Source organism: Condylostylus longicornis, unplaced genomic scaffold (assembly GCF_029603195.1).
Source record: "Condylostylus longicornis isolate FDR11 unplaced genomic scaffold, ASM2960319v2 ptg000010l, whole genome shotgun sequence".
In the NCBI taxonomy this organism is placed as follows: domain Eukaryota; kingdom Metazoa; phylum Arthropoda; class Insecta; order Diptera; family Dolichopodidae; genus Condylostylus; species Condylostylus longicornis.
The window spans coordinates 12,879,593-12,904,671 of record NW_026577979.1 but is presented as its reverse complement, the minus strand read 5'-3'; the positions used below and the strand labels follow the sequence as shown (position 1 = coordinate 12,904,671).

General features: G+C 25.1%; 3 protein-coding genes across 3 annotated transcripts; 1 reads left to right on the top strand and 2 right to left on the bottom strand.

Annotated features, from left to right (window-relative positions):
* Positions 1-1,415: 1,415 nt before the first annotated feature.
* Positions 1,416-2,291, bottom strand: LOC129619139 (cilia- and flagella-associated protein 298). Its single transcript, XM_055534233.1, has one exon. It carries the CDS (start codon positions 2,289-2,291, stop codon positions 1,416-1,418), a length of 876 nt encoding a protein of 291 aa, XP_055390208.1.
* A 6,121-nt stretch (positions 2,292-8,412) lies between these two features.
* On the top strand, positions 8,413-11,178 carry LOC129618910 (tetratricopeptide repeat protein 30 homolog). The gene is made up of 11 exons (XM_055533939.1): positions 8,413-8,463; positions 8,527-8,705; positions 8,776-8,995; positions 9,146-9,281; positions 9,350-9,520; positions 9,611-9,882; positions 9,953-10,152; positions 10,220-10,430; positions 10,529-10,698; positions 10,772-10,983; positions 11,048-11,178. Exons 1-11 carry the CDS (start codon positions 8,413-8,415, stop codon positions 11,176-11,178), a joined length of 1,953 nt encoding a protein of 650 aa, XP_055389914.1.
* Positions 11,179-20,149: 8,971 nt separating this feature from the next.
* LOC129618778 (neuroplastin) lies at positions 20,150-22,920 on the bottom strand. Its single transcript, XM_055533769.1, has 2 exons — positions 22,660-22,920; positions 20,150-21,507 (listed from the first exon to the last, which is right to left on the bottom strand). Exon 2 carries the CDS (start codon positions 21,483-21,485, stop codon positions 20,688-20,690), a length of 798 nt encoding a protein of 265 aa, XP_055389744.1. The 5' UTR covers positions 21,486-21,507; positions 22,660-22,920; the 3' UTR covers positions 20,150-20,687.
* Positions 22,921-25,079: the final 2,159 nt, after the last annotated feature.

The window sequence follows — 25,079 nt, the reverse complement described above, 5'->3', positions numbered from 1 at the left end:
CTATGTATGTATATATTTTTTAAAAATGAGAAAAATAAATTAGAATAATGTTAAAAATCGTTAAGAGTTTATTGCCGAAGTAGATATTTTTTGTGTTAATAAAGTTGCATTAAATTCAGAAATACTAGGAAAATTAATGGCGGCATTGATTGTTGTTAATCTTGGTTTTGAAGGAATCAATTAGATTTTAATTTTTTATTTTATTGGTATGTTAAATATTCTGGTAGTATGTACATATTTTGCTTTTCATTAAATCTCATAATATTTTCTTAGCTGGGGCTTTAAAATTATATTACGGATTAAGCTAATGTCATGTTAGATCTGCGCCTATAAGTATACTGCTCGTAGGTTTTTTTTAAAAAAATTTAAATTATACTTAACTCTAAATTCATAAAATATTCAACACCTTAGACCAATCATAAAATTCTTAATTTATAGCTTTTTTTAGATTTTGCAATATGTTTGATTCATTTAACTTGTTCTTTATTATGTTAGAGAATTTGGTGTTTTCTAGAACTTCTTAAGAAAGTGGTTTAAAAATGATTATATGGAAATTAAGAATCAAAGAAAAAAAAATAGAATTGACTGTGTTAACGAATTATTTATTTTTATTTGTGTTGCACGAATTTGTTATCATATGTGCGAGTAAATATGCCATGACTATGGCACATACTATGAATTTAAGTTGCCGTAATACACTGTGACACATAACAGTCCTAAGACGTAAGACTATGACACATAACAGCCTTAATAATACATTTGGTTTTACGAATTTTCTATTTTATAGCTCCAGTAATTTTTGAGATGATGCCAAATAACTTTTGAAGTTGCATGGCAGCTACCACAAGGACCCAAACAGTTTCAATTACTTTTATGAAACATATTGGCCATACTGATATTTTCGCTTGTGCGAAATTTCAATACCACACCTTATATAGTTCCTGAGATATAGCCAAATAAATTTGGAAGTTGTATATCGCGATCATAACCAATTTAAATAAGGTTCTGGCGTTTACTGTAATAAATCATTTGTGAAAATTTCGTGAACTTAGCTCAAGTAGTTTTTGAGTTATCGCTGAGACGGACGGGCAGACGGACGGACAAACAGACAAAGCTAAATCGACTCGGAATGCTACGCTGACCAAAAGCATAGCGAAAAGCGGTAAGCCAAATTTAGTACAGCCTTCGAACATACTTTATCGTACGGGTATAAAAATACTTTATTCTTACAAAATAACCGAAACTCAAACTTTTTTCGTTTGATGGTATAAGAGAAGTCATATTATCAGTTTTGGATGAACTTCTTTATTCTCAAAATAGATTTGCTTTTGCGTTAAGCAGCTTTTGAATAATATTAAAACACTTTCATTTTCATTTTATTCAAAATTTATTTCATATAATCATGAGAATTATAATTATTTACCAAAACGAAATTTAATATCATCGAGGCCATGAACATGTTTTTGTAAACTTTTATTGTCAGCCCATTTTGAATTCAAATAACTGTCATCCTCATCTAATTCCAATTTTTTTAATTGTTCTTGACGTCTAAAAGACTCAGCCATTAACATCTTTTTTGTTTCTTCGCTCATAAATGGTTCACGTCCTGGTGGACCATCACCTTTTTGATTTATTTTCATAATAATTTTCGATTTTTCATTTTTTCCACAATAATCTGAAAGTTGTTTCTCTTCCAGTACTTGTTTACCAGCAAACCAAAGTTGAGCTTTTGAAATATCAATAATTTCTTTAGATGCATATGTTCCTTCAAGATCTTCAGTATTTGTGAATTCAGCTCTTACTGGTTCATGTGGTGGTAATCCCATTGGATAAACTATAGTCATACAACCTTTTAAAATACTTTTTGCTTCTTCAATAATTTTTAAATTAAGTACTTTATCTGATCGTATCAATTTTTTACTGATTAATTGTTTTGCTTCATTAATTGTATTCTTTATAATTTTTTGCATATGTTCTTTTGGACGACGTCCATTTCGACGGCCTATCTTATCTGGATTAATGTCATAACCACCAGATGGAATATGTTTATCAGCCCATGGATCAGTTAATTTCAATTCTTTTACTTGTTCATCAGTTAAACCAATCATTTCTGGTGGTAATATAAGCCCGTGTTCTGCAATATCTTCCATTTCAGCACAAATCCGATATATTTTAAGGCGTCCATTATAAATTGCACAAATATTTTTAATTATATTTTCAATTTTTTCAGATCCAGATGCTTCATATAAAAACTGATCTTCATCTCCATGTTTAATCTGAATTCGTACCATATTTTTCAGAATTGTTTTAAATATTAAAATATTTAATATACAAAATTTTTCAATTTTTTTACTTCAATACTTTCAAAATGAAGCGAAGTTTACATAACTATATTGTACTTGTATATATGACAAAAATAAACAAAGGACTAGATTTTTCGATTTGTCTGTTACTAAGCAATCTAAATTTTGTTTATTTAAATAAATAAATTTTGTTTTGTTAAATTGTGATACAAAATTATTTTCAAAATTATTTTCCTAGAATGAAATTTCAATTATTTTTATTAAATTTTATTAAATTTCAGTTAGGCTACTTACTATAGAAAATATTTTTGTTATAAGAGCCTGCGAAATGCATACATACATACACAATACAACAGGCTCTTCAACATTAACCAAATGAAAAAGGGCTACTAAAATTGCTATTCAAAGTTTTCCTGAAGATAATAATACATACATACATACATACATTATTTTATTGATTCCTGTATGATTAACATACATATGTATATATGTATATATGTATGTACGCATAATCATATATTATGTAGATTTATGTATGTAATTATAATAAACACAAACGCCTGTGAGACGTTTTGATTATCTTTATTTTACATGTAACTTCAATAGATAAGTCAGTTTATCACAAAACCCCGGTTTTAGTGGATGCATAATGAGGAAATTTTTTACAACGGCTTTGTTTGAACCGACACACGAAATTTTTGCCGTCGAATAATGTAGGATTTAATGTAATTTTGCTCAGATTTCAAAGATTACATATTTATTCATTCTACAACTACGACAACTTCTAAATCAGAGCTTTTTCAGGATTCGTTAACAACAATGTAAAAAAGATTTTTATTGATGCTTATTAATACATACATAAATACAGATTTAGAAAAAATTAGTTCTTTACATTTAAGTTCTTAGTATAATTTTACATAACCTATTCATAAGTCCCAATATTTTACATTTTATCATTGTTATTATAGATTGTGGTAACTAAGTTTACATTATTCAACTTTTTCCAAACTAATGCAATAAATTTAAAACTGTTTAAATAAAGTTATGTAAGTATTCAACATAAAGTTTCTTTAATGTTGTGTCAAAAGCCCCATGATCATATTATAAAAATAAATGAATAAAATTTAAAAACGAAAAAACAAAAAATCAATATTGCAATTTCTGATTTTGAACTTTTTTCATTTTTTGATAAAAGAATTTATTAAAAACTTGCATCTGAACATTTTTTATAAATATAGATACTGTCGCTTTCATAAAGGATACATTTATAATATTGAGAAATTATAAATATTAAGCAAATAGTCGAAATAAAATTATTTTGATGAAATTGCATTAGAATCAGATGTGCTTAAGAAAGTTCCCTATACTCCTAAATTGAATTCAAATTTAAATTATAAATACGAGTACGTTCGTACGGGTATTACAATTAATATTGTTACAATAAATTCTAAACTTCACCATAAAAAATGTTCTATAGAAAAATTACTCTACAATCTATAAGAACTTAGGAGTTTAGAAATTAATTATTAATTAAGAAGTTATCGGAAATAATAATCGGAAAAGTTTGTTATTTCGTAAACTGTAGTACAGTGTGTTGAAAACTTTGTTGAATCATCCTCAGTTAAATTGAACGTACAAAAATATTGTAATAAAAACATATGTATTTTATTCGCATTTCCTTTTGCTTTGTATAACTTTGTGTTGAGATTTGGAACCTGATTGGAGCAAAGAAATTAAGAATTCTCTCAAATAGTCCCAGAGTTTCTTACAAGGGAAAACATATAGTTCTACTCTGTAAGTTTCGGAAAATGTTTCACAAAAAGGATATCGATTTTACGCTTATTGTTTCGTTATGAATGGCCTCCAATTTAATTTTGTGAACCTTTTTGCAATTTTTGATATTCGAAAAGAATTGTTTTGCTAATGTAGCCACAAAAAGACCGCCAAATAAAAATGAGCGTCAAAATTTTGCTTTTGTTTTCTTTAGTTTTTATTAATGTTTATGGATTTTACTGCTACAAATCTTATATTCTACGAGTAACTAGGTATGAAATCGTTTTTAACAGTTCTTTTTAAAGTTTTCTATTTTCGTGAAAAATTCTAATTATTAGGCGATGTAGCAATCTCATTTGTTCAGTTTTAAACTCTAGTACTCAGTTATATTGCCTAAAAGTCTCATTTGCTTTTAAAAATATTTTTTCCTTAAATATTTAATTGGATATTTTCTGAGTTAGTACAAAATAAACTATGATATTGCTGAATGCTTCAGTAGATGAATTATTATAGCATTTTCATTATACCTATGTACTATCTATATATATGTATTTTATTCGGAAACAAGTGTACAAAACCATAAGAAAAAAATATCATTTAAAATTATCTAAATATTAAAAAATTAGAAGGTCCTGCATATTTCTGTACAATCTACCTATACGAGTACAATGTTGATTTTAATAAAATCTTTTTCTATTAATATTTTTTGTTTGTACTTTATCAAATATTTTTAAATATGCAAGGATATTTTTGTTTTCTCTAAATTTGTTGAAAAAAAACTGATAAAATATTTTCTTAAAGAATTTTTCGTTTTGTCCAATTTTCCTTTTTTTTTATACAATTTGTAAATAATTTCTCTTTGAAATGAAAGAAGAGAAAATAATCTGAAAATAATGTTTTTTAAAGGTCATCATGGATTTAAGATAGTACGGCTTGTTTTTTTCTTGTATTTAATTTTGTTGTGGTCTTTATGAATTCTTATGAAGTATTATAAATTTTTCAATGGAATTATGTAATTGGATGTGTAATTAGGTATAATATCTACGAGTACATCAATATATATAAAATTATAGAATAATAACATTTACATAGATACACTTGTATTATGTGTATAAGGCCATACAACACGAACTTCCATTGCTGCTAACTTGAGCACTAAAATTTTTAGATTTAAAAAATTAAAATGAAATAGACAGTTAGTTACAATTATAGCCGCTCTAATTTGAAATTTTTTTTGTATCGAACTTTTGTTACCCTAGTTCAGTTGAATAATTAAATTTTACTAACGTTTGATCATATTGATCTCTGTAATTTGAACTGATTTTTTTTAATTGCATTCCACTTGTATATAGTACTCCACTAGCATATTTAGCACTCTAGGTCTGAAATCTTTTCACGAGAGACTTCAACTCGAGAAGTACTTAAGCACATTTATTTCAGTAAATTATTTTATATATTTATATTATCAAAACAAAGTCAATTAATTTCAATTTTGAAATATTTAGATGCTGTTAACATGATGGTTAAACCGATTATCGATATGAAAAATGGCTTTATAACAAAATTTTAAACTTTGATCTGTTACTAAAAGAAATTCAATTTACTATAGATTCAATATCTTTTTCAGATACACCTAAATACATATGCATCTACATAATGCAATTTTTTTGGGGTTCACTTAGACTCATTTGATTTTTCAATATATTCAATCAGCTATACTTCTTCAAAATTGAATATATATATATTAATTTCTATTCCTTTCATTACTAGAATTAAAATGATTGCTAAACAAATCAGACTTCCAAAAGAATTTCAAATTTCACCCAGAATTGTTTTTTACCACTTAACAAATATTATACGAACTATGCAATGGGTCTGCCATAAAATTTACACGTATTATGTAAAATGGATCGCGTTCAACTATTTGAAAACCACTGCAATTACATAAATTTTCTGAAAAATTTTATTATGTAAATATATTTCATAATTGATTTTTATAATAGTTATGCGGACAAAAAGTACAATAAAAATTTTTCTTTTAATAAAAGTAAAAATAAGATTTAATTTAATTTAAAAAAAAATTTAAAAAGTTTTAGAAATATTGAATAAAAACTAAAAATTTTGCTTTTCTACCTATTATGTATGGATGTAATTTGCTTGGAATTCGAAAAGACTATGTTGATTATAAAATAAAATTTCGGTTTATGAAACGTCTATACTATATATTTAAAAATTTTGAGGGGTCCATTCGAGGGGCTCTCTTCATTTGAAATCTCACTAATTAAAGGTTCAATTGGTTATTTTTCAAAACAGAAATAAATACCGGATCGGATCATCGATACAACCAGAAAATTCCACGCATATAAATAAAGTTCCACCCAGAAAGTTCCACGTATACCCACAAATAAAATATAGTCTAGAAGTTTAAAATCTCATGGTGTTGACCATACTAAATATTTCACGGATCCAAAACTTAATATTAATTGCTTGCTGCATGTTTTATTATTATTGTAAAATATTGGTGATTATGGGTTTTGTCCAGTATCTTCTTCCCTATGGTGACATTCATACTTTACTTCCGATAAAAACATATGAATCAAAATTTTCAATTCAAATACGTCCTTAGAGTTGTTCACTTGGCTATTTTAATAATATTCGGAATAAAAAATTTAGTTTGTTTTAAATTCAAGTTGAAAATGCTAGTGAAATTCATTGTTAATTCAATAATTTTTTTTTTGTTTGAATAACAGTAAAAGATCAATATTGTTCATTGAAATTATATGAATTCAAAAAGTACTGACGGTATATGGCGGACTATTTTTTCAATAGTGTACAGTATCATATATTGGAATCTCGTTCACTATATGTATATTGTATTGTATAGCATTTAAATAAAAGGATATTTTCATTTCAAAAGTTTAACTTTTTTACCATAAATTGAATGAATCATGAATTATTCCATTACATAAAATGTGTACATAAATGGTGATTGTTGTAACCTGAATGTAGGTTGTTCATAGTAATAGGTCCTTTATTTTAAATAAACTTTTATTTGTATTTTAGAATTTTTTCCCTATATTGAACAATATAAAATCAAATTAAAAATATAAATATGTATGTATGTATGTGAGCTACAAAATTCATACATTTATATGAAGTTTTATTTCAATTAAATTAAAATCAATACTAACAGGGTAAAAGTACATATATACATAAGTACATATGTATGTACACTTATACGATGATGACATATTATTTAAATCACACAATATTTTTAAAATATCTTTAAGATTTTCGAGTTCTGGTAAATTTAAAAATAAATTGTTGCTTTAAACAAGAATTATGTAAGTCTTCTTGTCCTCTTGCAATTTTGTGATCAGCTAAAATCCTGGAGGTGACACTGTGCAGCTTATATATATACATATATAGCAAAATTGTGACTTGTATTTTTGACTAAGGCTTGTATTTCAAATTAGCTTCTTTTCCTTGTGATCACAGTACATTGTCTATAGAACTAAAATAATTAAAATTGCCCTCTATAAAGTTTATTTATAATGTTTTATTAAATCTATCAGGCCACAATTCACCAAGCCGACATCATTTTCCGAATTATTGCAAAGTATAAAATTTTCAAAAACAATGCTTAATATTTTCTGTTCCAATGTACTCCGATTGAAATAATTTTGTTTAATTTCTTAGTAATCTCATTTTATTTAGTACATACATATGTATGTGTTTTTTATTTGACACAATTGATTGAAGTTGCTTTGGCTTTTTTTTCTAAATTTTCAACAAAAAATTTATTTCTGTAATTCGGTATACATACTTCTATTTGGAAGATAGGAAATTTTGGATGCAGTTAAAATTTTAGCGCAATTACAATCCACAAACCGATTCTTTTAAAATTCGAACGTCAAATATTTGAAAAATATGTAGAAATATTAGACAATTTCTTTCATACAAATAATTTCCAACACCTCTTTCCAATTTTTATAAAATTCGCATAAATAAAGCTCTTTTGAGTATATGTTATTGTATTATAAGTAAAGTACTGAAGAAAGAATCGTAAGTTCATGTTATTTTTAAGCGGAGTTTGCTCTGGTATAAGCTTAATCGGCCGACCCTTATATCTTAAATAATTTTAAAAATTCAAAATTTTTAAGATAAAACTGTTACATTCCTTTGCGCATGATTGAAATTTATTAAAAATATTGGTAATGCCTAGGCAACATTTTGTTGTGGTTCAGTTGTTTCTAACATTCCTATGTCAAGTTAGAATTTTATACAGCTTATTCAGTCTTTAATGACAATTTCAATAACACAACTGGAATATAAAATGTTTGAAATTTCAAGAAAAGGTGGAATCACAAAAACTATTTATTCATTGGCAAGCTTAGCTTCTTCTTCAAATATAGTTATTTAGTTTAAAAAATTATTTATGGTTTTTTAGATAAAAGAGAAACGATTTGAAGATGTAGTTGAAATTTTATCAAATTTTAAAGATATTCAAACATCAAGAGCTGGATTATCGATTTTAGCCCATTCCTATTATAATTTACAAAAATTTATTGATGCTGCCAATTGTTATGAGATACTTTGTGATTTAGCTCCCAAAGAAGAAAAATATAAGTAAGTAAAAATAAATTACAATTTTTAGCTTTAAAATTATTCTATTATTAAGTTAAATTTCTCTTAAAAGGTTCTATTATGCTCAATCATTATATCAGGCTGGAATTTTCGAAGAATCATTGAAAATATTAAAACAAATAACATCCGATGAATTAAAGCAACAAGTGCTACAATTACAAAGTACAATACAATATTCAGAAGAAGAATATTCAATGTGTCAGGCAACACTGGGCCAAAGACCACAAGATAGTTCTGATACAGCTAATGATGAGGGTTGCCTATTATATCAGGTATAAAATATAATTGGAGTTTTAAATTTAAGATTTAATAACCAAATCCCAGAGTTCGATCGTTGTGCACCTAAAACTTTATGGTCTTATTAGTTACCCAGAAATATAATTGCGCTAATTATTTGCAATGACTTTTTATTTATTCTATAGGCTGAAATATACGATGGTGCGTTAAAAAAATTTCATTCTGCTTTGCAAATGGGCGGTTTTAATCCCTTAATTGCTTATAATATTGCGCTATGTCACTACAGAATGAAACAGAAGGCCCAGTCAATGAATTATATTAGTAAGTAGAAATAACCTTTCCTTAACAATAATTAATATCCAATCGTCATGATTTGTATAAAATTTTAGGTGACATAATGGAAAGAGCTATAAGAAATTATCCGGAGCTTGGAATTGGATCGCAACATGTCTTAGAAACCAATGATACACGAGGAAATATTAATTTGACAACACTTTCATTATCTGCTCTAACACAAGCCCTAAATTTGAAAGCAGCCATTGAATATCAAGATGAGAATGGTTTGTAATAAAATAAAATAATTAAATTTTTTCGAATCTTCATCATTCTTCCTCATCAATCTTCATGTTTTCCTCTATATACTTATTTAGTTGAAGGTGCTAGAGAAGCACTTTTAGATATGCCACCTAGAATGGAAAGTGAACTTGATCCTATCACATTACATAATATGGCTTTAACTGATCCAGAAGGACCAGGAGCTGGATTAAAAAGATTAGCATTTCTATTAGAATTGGGACCATCGGTTTGCCCAAAAGAAGCTTTAGGAAATATTCTTTTATTATGTTGTAAACATGAAATGTATGATACAGCTGCTGATATTTTAGCTGAAAATGCTCATTTAACTTATAAATTTTTATCTCAAGTATATGAAAGTTTTCACAAAATTTTTCGAGAACAATTTTTAACTTGGAAATTATTCAATTTTATTTTAGTATTTATATGATTTGTTGGATGCATTAATAACAGCTCAAACATCAACAGAAAATGCTGAAAAGAAATTGGGAACGTTAGCATCAGGTTTAGCTGCTAAATTACGTACTCTGGCAGCACAAGTTCAAGAAGCACGCGGTAATACAGATCAAAATGTTTTAAGAAATGCATTAAAAGAATATGAAGAGATTTTAGAGAGAAAGTAAATGTTTTTTGAAATTTTGGAAAAAAAAGAATTCCTCCGTAAAAAATATTTGTCTCTTTTAAAGTTACTTACCTGTAGTATTGGCAAGAGCTTGGTTATATTGGCGTGAAGATGATTTTATTGGAGCTGAAAAAGAATTTAGAACTAGTGCTGAATTTTGTTCAGAAAATCAAATATGGAGATTACATGCTGCTCATGTATTATTTATGCAAGGTGATAAATACAAAGAGGCAGCAGCTTTTTATGAACCAATTGTTAGACAATATTCACACGAGGTAAGGAACAAAAACCAATATTTATTTGAAAATTTTCAAGATTTTTAAGTTAATGTTTAACATTCATCAGTTAACTTATTCCACCTATATAATTTTAGATTATTAATGTTTCTGCAGCAGTTTTAGCAAATTTATGTGTGTCGTATATTATGACATTTCAAAATGAAGAAGCTGAAGAATTAATGAGAAAAGTTGAAAAAGCTGAAGAAGCCAAGGGGAATGCAGAAAAACAATTATTACATCTTTGTATTGTAAATTTGGTTGTTGGGTAAAGGACAAATATACATAAAATCAATTTATATTTGGCTCTTTTTATTTAATTACAATTGATTTACTTTTAGTACTTTATATTGCTCAAAATCGAATTTTGAATTTGGTTTATCAAGAATTGCACATGCATTAGAAGGTGGTTCTGGACCAAGATTATGTGCTGATACATGGATACATGTAAAACGTTGTGTTTTGGGTTTATTAACAGGTATGGCAAAACAAATTATTGTTTTACCATATCCAGCAATACAAGAAATTTTAACATTCCTTCATTCATGTGAAAGTACATACAAAATTTTGTTTTATTTATATTGGGTTTGAAATAATGTTGGAAAAATTTGTTTTAGTTCAAGGATTGTTAACACCATCAAGTATTCCAATAATACCACATGATTTTGATAATGAAATACCAACAATTGGTATGGAAGCAAGAAAACTCCGTGTGATTTTAAAAAAGCTGGTAGAATATGAAAAATAATAATTTGGCTAAATGAAAATTTTGGAAAAAAGTTACTATTCAGATTTGTACCCTAATTTTATTAATATTTGAATTAAATTTAATTTGAAAGAATCTATGATTTTCATACTCACTAACAACCATTAGGTTCCTATGAATTCCGTTATATAAATATCCTCAATGAATAAGCTAATTATTCTGTATTGATATTACGGCATGTTCGAAAAAACTATACTACAACAGAACAAATTTGAAAAAGTAAACTAGTTATCTCGTGTAGATTTGCAATGATACCAAAAACGATTTTTATCATTTAAGTTAGAACTTTAATTTCATATCTGAATTACCGGCAATCCCAAATGTAATGCTGAACAAATATTTATTCAGAGAAAATCAATGACTACGTTTAATAGCGCTTTCGTGTATACAGAGTTTCGGTTTCTTAAAATATTCAATTTTATAAAATGAAGCAAAACGAATATTTCAAATTTAATTAAGAAAAATTACTTGAATATGATTAAAATTTGAGTAAGTGTCTACATATGAATCTATATAAGACTTCAGTAAGTATGCTCTAATAGAATCTCAGCAATTTTGTGTACTTTATGCATATTTGATGTTGCATTTTAGGTTATATTCTCATAGTATTCTATATACTATGCTATAAGTACAAGTATCTTACAACTTAATGTTTCTATTCGCAATGTTAATGTTTCTATTTTGTTGTAGATTAAAATTTCACATAGACACTATACAAATGTTGATATTTTGATAAAAGTAAACATATAATGTTATATATTTAAAAGTAATGATTGTCTATGTAGCGGATTAATGTGTGAAAATGTTGGATGATTACTTCGCAAATAATGAAAACCAAATTTACTTTTTCTGTAGAAAGTGAGAATTGAGTATCGTTGTAAATAAAAATTATTATATATTTCTGGCAATTCAAAAATCAGAAATGGTTCGTAAAATGGCACATGTTAAAATAACAATTTAAACTTATGATAAACCATTGCATTTGTTGAGATTCATAACAATCTTGAATACAAATAATTTTTATGAAATTATAGCAGACCACATTGCATATTATTAGGGAGGTATTTTTTTTATCCAAAAATTCCAGTGCCGGGTTTTTATCAGGAATACGTTTTTCATTTTTGCAAATACATGCACATACCATATACCATTAAGTAAAGAGGCTGTTAATTACTCTAAAATTTGTAAGTCGTTTCATACTTTCGTCCAACACTTCAATTAACCCAATGAGAAAAGATGTTCTGCTGCATACACAACACCCTCTATTTGTATAATTCCTTTTTGGCTCATTTGGAAATTGTCAACTGCTCAATTTGAATTTTAATGGAATCTTGATTTTACATATACATACCTAATATGTATATATAATTAGACAAACTTGTTTTTAATTCTATCATAAGCGCTAATTATTAAATTTCAATTAATAAAGTTTGTGTAGACAATTTATAAGTTCTGTAATAAGAAAAATCTTTAAAAAAAGTCTTACGATGTATACTAGACAACCTATATTAAATACACAAAATGCATGAATTTTTAAATTAATTTATGACTATTAGACACTGATTTATTTTAATTTTAAACTATTAGACAAATAGCAAAAGTAAGAGAACAAAATAGCAATATTGAGTGGAACGAATGGAGAATGTACAGACGACAGAATGGAATAAAGAAATGAATATGTACATACGAGTACAATTAAATTTTTTGTAAACCTGCCAAAATTTTTCGCATTGATACTACCTATAACCTCTAAATATAAAATTTGAGAAATTAAGTATCGAGCAAGTTAAAGTGGGATATTGTAATAAAAATTCGAAAACATTTTGGTATATACGTATAGCTTTTGTTGAACCATGACCGATTCAACTGCGAGAAATTTTTATATTTTTGGACTTTTATTAAATGCATGGATCCGTATGGATTTTATTATATATTGCAACCTTGAACGTTTTAAAATTAACATAGTAAAAATTGCAAAAATATAAACAGTTGAATCTTGATAAGTGGTACTTGATTAACAGGAAAGTTAATTGTTTAATATGTTTTCGAAATCTCTTGAAATTTTTAATGAAAATCCACAATTTTTTTGAATCTCGTATTACTTTCATGCCTGTCACTTTCAGTTAATCAGAGCATACGTCAGTTTTCTTTTGCTATAAGAAATACAGGATATTGGTAAAATGACAATTGAAGCAGATTAACGTTTGCCACGTAAACTAATATTGAAAAGCTTCTATAACTGAAACAATTATATTTGTCGCTTAAAATTTCCTTATTATGCAAGTTAAACTGTATTTGAGTGATATTTGCGTGAAATACACATATTTACATCTAATAGATATGAACATATGTGTATTTGAATTATAAAATTTACAAAGTTGTAGCGGAAATTCAATAAAGCCTTTTGTAATTACAAGTAAAGTGGATCTTTCAGTGTAAAGTTTTTTGTTTTATTTATTTTGGTCTCAAAAAACTGAAACAGTAATTTAGTAATAAAATTAATATTTCTTTCGGATATTGAATTTTTAATATACATCAATGAATAAAGAGCTTTAAGCATATTTTTACAAATTTATTTCAATGTTATGTGCTACTTTTTAAACAAGAAAATAGATACAGCGAACAAAAAAATAAGAATAATTTTTATGCTATCTAGAAGTAAACCATTGGATGGAAAAGGATGAAAAGATAGCACAAATAGAGGTCCAGGTGTAGTAGTTCTTAGAATTGTACTAGTTTCCTTTAAAAATATTCATTTTTTTTAAAGAAATAAGTTTTTTATTAAGAGATGTATGTATGTTAAACTTAAAAAACTTAAATTTTGTACTTGGTGTTACACAAGTATATTATAAGCTTTGTATATCGAATCTTACATCGATAAAACCGTATCAGATGGAGTTATAATTTGCATAATTCATGTGTTTCTTTGTGAAAAGAGAGTGTAACGCAAAACCTATTTTTGTGCAGGAAAAAGAGTCAACATTTTAATTAAAATTTATTAAATTTTTCATATCCAAAATGTATTCTCTCAAATAATGAGTAGAATAGCATGCTGTTGCTAAATGAATGTGAATTATTTTAAATACAAAGTATTTATGTATATTTACAAAAATAATCTGGCTTGAATTCTATTAAAAAAGTGTGGTAAAATTTAATATATACACTATAAGTTCAGTATTGGGAACACAAGGGTACCAGTACAGGAACTCTGTTCCACTGTTCCGTATTACTCGCTTACACAAAAAATATCATGCGACAAGTTGGTATGATTGTAGCAATAATTTTCTCTTATTTTCATAATATAAACAAAGCAGCACTTCAATGATTCTTATCGTATTTGATGGTATGACGTGCGTATCAAAAAAGTGGGAGAGATTTTTATATCATGTATATAATAAATAACAAAATGTTTTGTTGAAGAAAAATACACCCTTATTAATTAAAATACGTTTATTATTTTGGACTCTGACAAACTTACAATACATAAATGCCTATATTTCTTTATCGTATATTATATTGTTGATTTTATTTGGAAAATCTTCAATTTTTATATGTAAATTCGACATAAATACTTACATATTTTGAATTTGCTTTAATTTACTTAATTTGCTTACTTCGTGTTGAATTTGTAATAAAACCAATAACTTACACAGCAATCGATATTATTCTCTGATGAGCTTTTTCTTTTTATTTTCATTGATTATTTTTGTAAAAAGTCTATAAAAATTCTGTTTAAAAATTTTATTTTATTTTATATTGTAGAATATAATATCATTGAACTCAATTAAGATATTATGTATAAATAGTACAAAATTTTATTATATTATATATACATATATGTAAAATAATTATGTATGTACATATATACATATTTATATGTATTTGCCTACATAATAAGACGTTTATAGGCGACTGTATATAATTCTGAAGATCAAAATTCATGCGCAGTTTAATAAAAGCTTTAGATGATAATATACAGCTATCACTAGCAATAGTGTAGTGCAATGTCTTCTTTGAATAAAAATTTAAAATAGAAAACTAATAAATTATTTTATAAAATGTACTGTATACATACATATAGTATGTATGTATGTTTGTATGCATGTTTGTATGTTTGTATTTGTGTACAATGAAGATCCAATTCCCTGGATAATTAAAAATTTTATTAAATTAAAATATTATATGTAGTATGAAGAACAACTAACATTTATGTAAATATTATTTTATTTAATCTATATGTAAATAATAAAATAAGTAAATAATTGATGTCAAAATAATCATTACAGCGAAAACAAAAATACATTTGTAGGTACATACATACAAACATAATATGAACTGAAATAAAATGGCAAAAAACGTATGTATGAAAGAAAATTAATCTATCAATAACAAAATTTATATCTGCCCCTCATAATTTTTTTAGTAAATAAAAATTTTTTTAAAAAAATTATGAACTATATTTTAATTAAACATAAATTTATAGTTTTTACATAATCAATTACAATGTCCGATTTTGTATTATATGAGGTTTTTTATATATGTATTTTTCTTTTGAAATAAGGCAAGAAAAATTTAAATAAAGATCTACATTTTACACTATATACAAATAGTTTACAATAAATTATAGTGAAGGTTGGTTCATGGTTTTAGCTTAATTTATTATACATGTTACAAATTCAGAATATTTTGTTAAACAAATAGACTAATTAAAAAAAAACTTATCTTTTAGTAGAAGTAAATATTGATGGAGAAAATTCTTTATCTAACATAAGAAATTTATGGAAAAAATCTATACCAAATTCATATTGTTAGTATAATTGCACTGTTATATTTTGGTAAATTAAGTACTTTTCTTTTAACATACAGTCTACATATTTGTATTAAATAGAAATAAAATAGTATTTGGAGATTTTTGCAAAATAATTTCAAAATTTGGTCACTTAACGCTCAATGAATCGAAGCTCAAATGATATAATTTGTTCTAATAATTTTGTAACCTTTTTGTGTTTGAAATAACGTTTTAATTTAGCGAAACTCCCTATATGAACCCTATGCTATTGTTACCGCAAAAAAAAAATTGCTTACTCATTTAAACTCTTTTCATGTTAATAATACAAAAAAAAACAAAACTTTCTAGTAATAACAAATTTTTCCTTAAAAAAATTTCTATTAGATTTTGGGTAATTCCGGCATTCAAAAAGAATTAAAATTTTAAATAACCTTCTCATTGCGCTCAACGACTGTAAACAACGACGATTTCTCATTAGAAGGTTGCTTATAATTGAAAATTTTCTCTGTTTCTTTGTTAATCAAATTATTCAATTTAATTTCTCGAATATAAACATTTTAATATTTAAAAGCTCTATTTTCTAGAAGTTTGTCACATCATCAGTTATTATAATTAATTCTAATAATATTAAAGCGTCAAAAGACGTACTCAGTACGTCATAATAATAATCTTTTTGAATAAATTTTAATAAATACTATTATACTTACTTTTAATTTTATTTACTTAATTAATTATGTACAAAGTATTAACAAAATCTTTTTTTTTCTCTTTTGTTATCTCTTACTGTTGTATGGCATCCCAAAAAATTAAATTTAAGCATTGTATTAGTAAAAAATATATATGAAGTATGATAATTAAAATAAATAAACAGATAAAATAAAAATATTTACTAGAATTACATTTAAAATAATAAAAATAAATTTTTTTGTTTTAAATAACAAAGCATTAATGTTGTAGCTTTCATATTATGTACTTTTTGATCTTTTAAATTAATCAAGTCGAAAGTAAAATATTTATTAAATAATTAAAAGATTCATTTAAATGGAACGCATAAATTTCAAACTTTATACATGCATACAGATATCAAATAAAACAAATCAGGGAAAGAAACTATAAGTGTCTATATAACAAAATTTAAAATATTGTAGACTTTATCAAAATTTTATATTTACATTTGATTACAATTTTTATTATTTTCTTATCGATGTTGTTATAAAATGTATCAAATGCATATCAAAGAATTCCAAAATTTATGTGAAAGCAAAAATTAATAGCTGAAAAATATTTCAATATAATATTTAATATCCATTAATATATAATAATTATTTTAGTAACTATAAAATCTTTATTGAATTTTTTACTTAAATAATATTTTACTTATTTGAAATTTAATATATGCATATGGGTTTTATATTATGTAACCAAATTGAATAAAAAGTAACCTTCAATAAAAAATTAGGTGAGCTTTAAAGCATTCATACATACTTCAGATTTTTTAACATTAACTAGTAAGAAAAAATATTATCTACAATAGTTTTAGATAAGTACTATAGGTATTTAGAAAATTAATAGCAAAAATAATCTGATTAAATATTGCTTAACAACATTTTTTACTTGCTAGGTAGTATTCTCAATGTATAACAATATTATAATAGGAATTCAGCAAACACGTGTATACTATGCACGGATAACTTTTCAGTTTATTACAAAAAAGAAACATTCGAGAATGTATTTATATACATTTACATAAATTACATACATAGATATGTTAATATTAAAAATATAGCCCCTAAAACTTGGATAGCTTATTATAATATTCAATATTTTTAATATTATTTTAAAACTGTTTTAAATTTAACTTTTCAACTATTCATAATTCAATTAACACGCATGATTGTGATAAATTTTATCAAGTTGATAATTATTTCAAAAAAAATATAAGTAAATTTAACAAATTTTTTTCTAAAGTAGTTGTACGTTCTTAGGCCGTAATATATTTAAATTTTAATTTGAGACTATAAAAGTAACGTCAGACTGACGCAATGAAAATCTTTTCATTAAAATTTACTTATTATATTATTCTTTAAATAAAATATTGTTTACTTAATTATACATGCAAAATATCATTTCATGATAGAATTCTACACTTTGAATAGAAAGAAAGAAAAAAAAGAACCCAAAAACTATCGAGCAAAAATTATTTTAAGATTAGGAAGAACCTCAGTCCGAACACACGTAAAAAAGATTTTTCGAATTTTTTGAAATTACTTAATACACTGTCTAATAAATTAAAAAAAAAAACTATTTTAAATTGTTTAGTTTATTTTAAAGTATGTATGTAAATTCCATATTACATATATCGTGAGGTCATTTGTCTATTTAGAAATTGTAAATTAAATATTTGAATGAAAAACTATAATACATTATGTATTTACGTATATAAAATAATTAAACGATAAAAATATGTATGTTCTTTTCCAGAAAAAAGAGCTTTGGGCCTGGGTTTTTTAATATACACATATACCTATGTATGTATGTACATGCATAAGTCATAATGTTTGGAAAGAAAAATTCAATAAACATCTTTGTGTTTATTATAAAAATTAAACATTCATATAAATTTAGGTACATATATATGTACACATATATAATCTATAAAAATAAAATAATGTAAGATTCTTATTTCTAAATATTTTCCAATCATTTACTTTCATCCGAAGATGTGTTGTTTATTTAAAAAATAAATATTAAGTTATAAATATACAATGGACGTAAAAAATGTTAATAATCTCAATTATTAATTTTCAAATAGAAATTATTTTATGATTTTTACGAATGTTAGTCTTTATTACTTTTGCGAACAAAGAAACAGATGTTTATACTTGGACCTGTGATTTCATTGACAAATAAATTACATTCTAGGATGACTAACTTCATTGCCTTTGTATAGAATTTTCTATAATTTTTAAGATATCTAACATAGTAATAATATAAGCTAGTTATATTTTGGAATTCATCAAAATACAAAAAAAAAATTTTCTAAAATATTTATGTAAATAATGCATATTTGTAGTTTCTTTTAATATACATTTTAAATTTATTTAAAACATTTTCGAAATTCAAAACCCTTGGATAAAAATTTTGTCATATGTTTCTATATAGATCCTGTAATAACTTTTATAAATGTGTATTTGTAAGTACGTACAATTTAAGATAATCAATAATATATGAAGGAAAATAAAGAAAATCTTTACTTTGATATAAAAAACACATGCTTGCCTCTCTTTATTCATATTACAGGTGTTCACGGATTTTAACTCTGAAAAGTAAAAAATCTAAATATAGAAAAATCAGTTTTCATAAAATGTTATTCGTATACAATAAAAAAATAGAACAATGAATTATATTTATGAGAATTACATATCGTATGTATGGATATATATAATTAAATAAGCAATACTTATATTTCTTTTGTTTTAAATATTTTTGATTAAAAAGTTAAAATAATGAAATAGCAAAATATTGATGATTGACCAAAATATGATTTAAAAGTATATTCCCATAATTCAAAGAAAAAAGCAACAAAAAATAATCGCAATATTAATCAATTGTAGATTTTTAATAGGAAAATGTATAAAAAATTGGAATTATGAATGAATTTTCATTGTAGATTATAGTTAAACCAGGTTAAACTACCTATTTTTATTAAATTAGTTTAAATTAAATATAGCCTTATGATACTTATATATTATTTCATAAAATTAGGTATCAATTTCCCAATTTTAGTTTTGAAACAAAATTAAGAAACGTTTTTCCCTTGAAAAAAATTACCTGTTTTGATAATTTACGTTTTTAACTTATTTTCATGAGCAACAACTTGCAAATATGAAATTTAATATTCTATCATCTACCTAATATATTGTGTAAATTATATTATATGTATTTATAAAAGCGCTAATTAAGCATTTCTATAAAAATTTACTTTAACATGCGGTTTATTTTAGTAAAGAATAAGCTTTATTTGAAAATAAAATTAAAGTATACAAAATATTTTTACATTACAATATATGTAGGTTTGTGTTAGCTACAGAAAAAAAATTGAAATTAATGCAAAACAGAAAATACTATAATTAAATGATTTGATTTTTTTTTTGTTGAAAGTTTTATTAAATTTTTAATGAGTTGTTTTCAATTTGAACAAAATATGTCAACATATTATAAATACTTAAGTTGTAAAATAAACTTATAGCAAAGATATAGTTATTCTAAAAATGTTAAGTTTCCTTATTTTTTTACACTTTTATTTTTCAATTTTAATTCACTTTTTTTGGTATCTCGTTTTTAATATTTTATTGCTTTACAAAAAACGTTTACCTAAACAAAATTTAGGTATTTGGTTTCAACATGTTAAATTTATTCTCATAAAACTATTTCTTTTGAAATTTTTCAAATGAAAAAAAGACTGTGCTTATTAAAATGAAAAATAAAATTAGTATATACAAATATGCATATTATATATGCATATGTATAAATAACCAAAAAGTAAAATAAAAACAAAAAATACAAAGGTATATAAATTTTTAGTTTTACTTATCGACTTTCTACTTAAGTTGTGTATCTTGCTGCTTAAGCAGCAAACGTTCTATTTAGTTTGTTTTTCTTCCTTGTTTTTTTTTTAGATTTTTGTAAAGTTGTTTAAATTTTAATCGTAATTTCTTCTTTTCTTTTTGGGGTCATTATTATCGGTATCTGATTCTTCAAGTTCAGTTTTGTTACGTCGTTTTTCATATATTAAGATAATTGCACAAAGAACAAAAACTTCTGCACAAATACCCAAAAATGGCCATAATGCTGCTAATTTTCCTTTTACTCGTACCATTGATGTGTCAGTTGCTTCTCGTTTAATACCAGATTCTGTTGCAGCATTTTTAGCAATACATTTATATTCACCAGCATCTTCTAAACTAACGTTATCGATCATAAGTATAGCATTTTCTACGCCAGTTTCATCATCTTGTACAATGAATTTGTCTGTTGTATTTGTAATTGTTGAATTTCCATTTTGCCATACAATTTTAGCGTCGGTACCAACTGCTGTACAATGTATTGTTAATTTTTCACCTTCAACGACATTAACATTTGATGGAACACGTACAACAACATTAGCTACAACCGTTATATTTTTTCTTTCACCGTTTGCTGAACATGTGTATGTACCATTATCATTTTCATTTGTTCTTTCTATAATAAATTTATTTTCGGCTGCAATAATTCTAAAACGATCTTTTATACTATCAACTTTTGATACTTCAATACCATCTTTTTCCCATGTGAGGTCACTTGAATCACCATTTGTATTATTACAACTAAGAACGAGAGGAGATTTAATGTCATATACTTTCAGTTCTCTTTCCACATTATCGTAGTTTGGAACTAGTTCAGCATTAACAGTTACTATAAATAACAAAATTAATGAAATAAAATTTTCCTTCAAGGCCATTTTTGGTTGATTTTACGGAATCCTTAAACAAATAAAAAGAAATAATTGTATTTTAATCAGTATATGTATATTTAAATAAACATTTAAGTATTCGGGTTTATGTTAAAAAGCGCTACACTATTAAGTAGGTACATGTTGGTAGGTATATCCACAAAATCTGTTAGGTAGGTAAGTATACCTACATAACTAACAACTTACCTTCCAAAAGCAATTACGTTAGAAGGTGTTTCTATCCATATGTTTCAAAATTAAAAAGAGAAACACGTTTTGTATAAAAAGGCAATGCTAAACATGTGTGTAATTCGCGAAATCATAGCGGTAACATAATGTATGTATTGTTTGTTAATACTTTTTATTAATTTCCTTATCCTTACCTACCTATTTATATTTTTACACTATAAGTTAGTACACTAACTTTAATCAGTAAGTATAATGAAAATAAATATTAATGTTCTGGTTAAACTAAAAATTGAAGATTAATTGTTTAATGATTATTTAAAATTATTACAGGAAATCTGACCTCTGAATAAACGTTATTGTAACTTCTTTACTGCGCTATAAAATAGATTTTTCAGCATATTTTTTCATTTATTAATCTTATACTTATTATCACAAGATAACTAATACTAAAGGACATTTTTGATTATAAATTATGTCAAATAGTATAAATACTGCAGATATTTTTTTTTAGATAAGGCGTTGTTTCTATAATAGATAAGTAAATTTTATTATGTACAAGTAAAGATATAGAAATACCAACATCTTCAATGCGCGCTCATTTTAAAATATTTTTTAGCATGTGATTATAATTTTATAAATTAATATTATAGTCATTCACTAAATTTATAGCTTTTCCTTATGGTAAACATTGAATACAATAGCAGAAAGAAAACACAAAAACTAAAAGGCAATATCAGTTAATGAATTTTATATGACTCATCGCACAGTACATCTAAAAATATTTTTCATCGAAATCCACTAATATTAGCTTTGCAAGTTTTATTTTCCACCTTGTTTTTGCAAATAGTTTTTACAAAAATAACTAAAATTTGCTTCCAAATTTATAGGCGAGGGCGGTCTTTGTGACATTTGATTAATATTTGTAGTGCGCCCTTGATGTTTAATTTACTTATTTTAGGCAAAAAAAAAAAAATTAAAATATAAATTTTTTTACCTTTCTTGATGTATGCCTTCAACTAATTTTTTTTTCTGCACGATCCCGAAATTTTTGAAATTAAAAAAAAAACAAATGGCTATCTTTTGTGAATTATATCGTTCTATAAAACTATCATAATAATACTAGAATAACAATAACAATTTTGTTACTACAAAAATTATTTAATTCTAAAAGCAGATTATGCAAATTGCTAAGTATTTTTATATTTCACGAAATTTTCTCTACATAACGAAAAAGTCTGACATCAGTGTCAGGTGATTTGACAATGGAAGTCAAAAAATTAAAATTATTTTCGAGTATTGTGTTGCCATTGTGTAATTTTATTAAGAAAATTGAAATGAAGCTAGCTACGTATTAGACGTTAAATATAAACCTAGTGGTAGTTTTCCGAATTTACGTGAAATAAACAGATAGACTTTTGATACATTTCAAGACATAACTTTTTTTTTATTACATTGCAATAAATTTTGCTAATTTAATTTATTTTTAGATATAATCTGGAAGTTATGCATGTAAATTCGTGCATGTATTATTGCTTATTAAAGCATGTAATTCGAAATGTTTTCCTTTGAAAGAAATGTGTATATAGTGAATTATGTAGAAATTTTGACATTAAAATGTATATGAATTTTAATTATAATTTATGTTATTAGAAATTAGCTTGAAAGTCAATAGATGTCGGTTCGTGTCACTGAAAAATTGCTTATATTATTTATTTGTACAGGGTGATTTAGCCATTTTAACATGCTTTACGGAATTTTAGGCAGCTGCATAAGCTTTAATTTAAGTCATTAAACGTTAAAAAATATTTTATGGTATTTTCATTATTTTTAATTAATTGTTACTAATTTAGTAGTGGTAATAAAAAGTGAATATGGGAAGTGAAAGTTTCTTCGTTTTACCAAAATGTTAGAATACATCTTATATATGTCTATAGTGAGCATTGCGTAAAGGTACTTCTTTGCTTTTCTGTTCTTGTAATAGTAATGTCTTTTAATTTAATTTAACAAGAATTCAAAATTTCCCGCTACAAAAGTAGTTCTTTTTATTTGTTTTTTACCCTAATTTTTATAGCTAAATAACGAACGTTGTGGAAACACAATGTGACAAGCACAGTTTTTGAAAGGAGTTTATAAAGACGAAAATTAAAATTACATTTTACAAAAAATTTTAAAATTCCAAACGCTTGTAGTTTGAATCTCAAATCATCCGTGACTGCCGCGCACTACTGCTAAGTACATAATAATGACGTCATGTATGGAAATATTTTTTGTTCTTAAAAAGAAGTGTCTAAGAAGTGTTAGTGTTTGCACAATACATAAATTCTTAACCTCTGAGATTAAGATACTTATATTTTGACTTTTGAGATTTGATATTTTTTTAAATTCTACATACATACATATGTATGTATATACATACAATAAATACGATGAGAATAAGTTAATGGTACATTCAAGTTTTGAGAATGCGGTGCTTAAGATGTAAATAAAAAAAGCTGTACTATGTTAAGAAAAGGCTAGAATATATTTTTATACTCAAGCTCGTCTTTATATAAACTCATGTCCTACTGTCGCAAGAACCCATTTATTCAATGTAACTCGAATTCGAACAGTTGAAATGCAGTTTTCCTGCAATGTGAATAGTAGTTTTCTTTCTTAAATTACTATTTAGTTTTACGCAAAATTTTCTGTTCTAAACTTACTAATTAAACAGCGACTGTGAAATATTTCCTTAGCTGCACAATATATGTACTTGTAACAAAAAAAAACCCTGCAGTCTAAACATATACATATGTATAATCGAACAAGTAAAGAATTTTACATGGTAGTCGAACTTAAATATGTTATTCGTTGACAGTAAACTAGTCTGTTTCGTTGACGTATTTTTACCTGTAATAATTTTTCAAAATATTAAATTTTTGTGGAGAAATCATTTTTTTATACGAATTTTTTAATTTATAAACAAAAAAAAAATTTTTATACATACATAGTTAACTCCATTTTTTAAAGTAAACATTTTTAGGTGACCGAATTAATAGGACGCTGGATCGTACTTACTATGCGCATAGGCCTTTATATGCTTTATATATGGAGGTTTTTGTGATAGATTTTGTCTATTCGGATGCGTACTTTTGATTTTGAAGATATTTTGCAAAAATTTAAAAATCACTTAAAACTTAATAGAGATAAAATAATTTTGTAATACTTTATTTATCGATTATGTTAATTGGTAGAATTTGTTATACAAATTCAGTCTAAATGAAGTCCGTGTTCTATATAATAAATTAGTGATAAAAAGCCGTATATTAACAATAAAACTGATGTCCTTTTGAATATGAATATTAAAAATTATAATGGAAAATAGTCTTTTATTGAAAAACTAAACAAAAAAAAAAACATTTTTTTTAAACATAACAG

What these genes read in the sequence shown, in the direction of transcription:
- LOC129619139 (XM_055534233.1), bottom strand. Translation starts at nt 2,291, where the DNA reads ATGGTACGAATTCAGATTAAACATGGAGATGAAGATCAGTTTTTATAT.
- LOC129618910 (XM_055533939.1), top strand. Translation starts at nt 8,413, where the DNA reads ATGTTTGAAATTTCAAGAAAAGGTGGAATCACAAAAACTATTTATTCA. An exon ending in TGAATATCAAGATGAGAATG is followed by an intron (nt 9,521 to 9,610) that starts GTTTGTAATAAA and finishes ATACTTATTTAG; the next exon opens with TTGAAGGTGCTAGAGAAGCA. An exon ending in CTTATAAATTTTTATCTCAA is followed by an intron (nt 9,883 to 9,952) that starts GTATATGAAAGT and finishes ATTTTATTTTAG; the next exon opens with TATTTATATGATTTGTTGGA.
- LOC129618778 (XM_055533769.1), bottom strand. Translation starts at nt 21,485, where the DNA reads ATGGCCTTGAAGGAAAATTTTATTTCATTAATTTTGTTATTTATAGTA.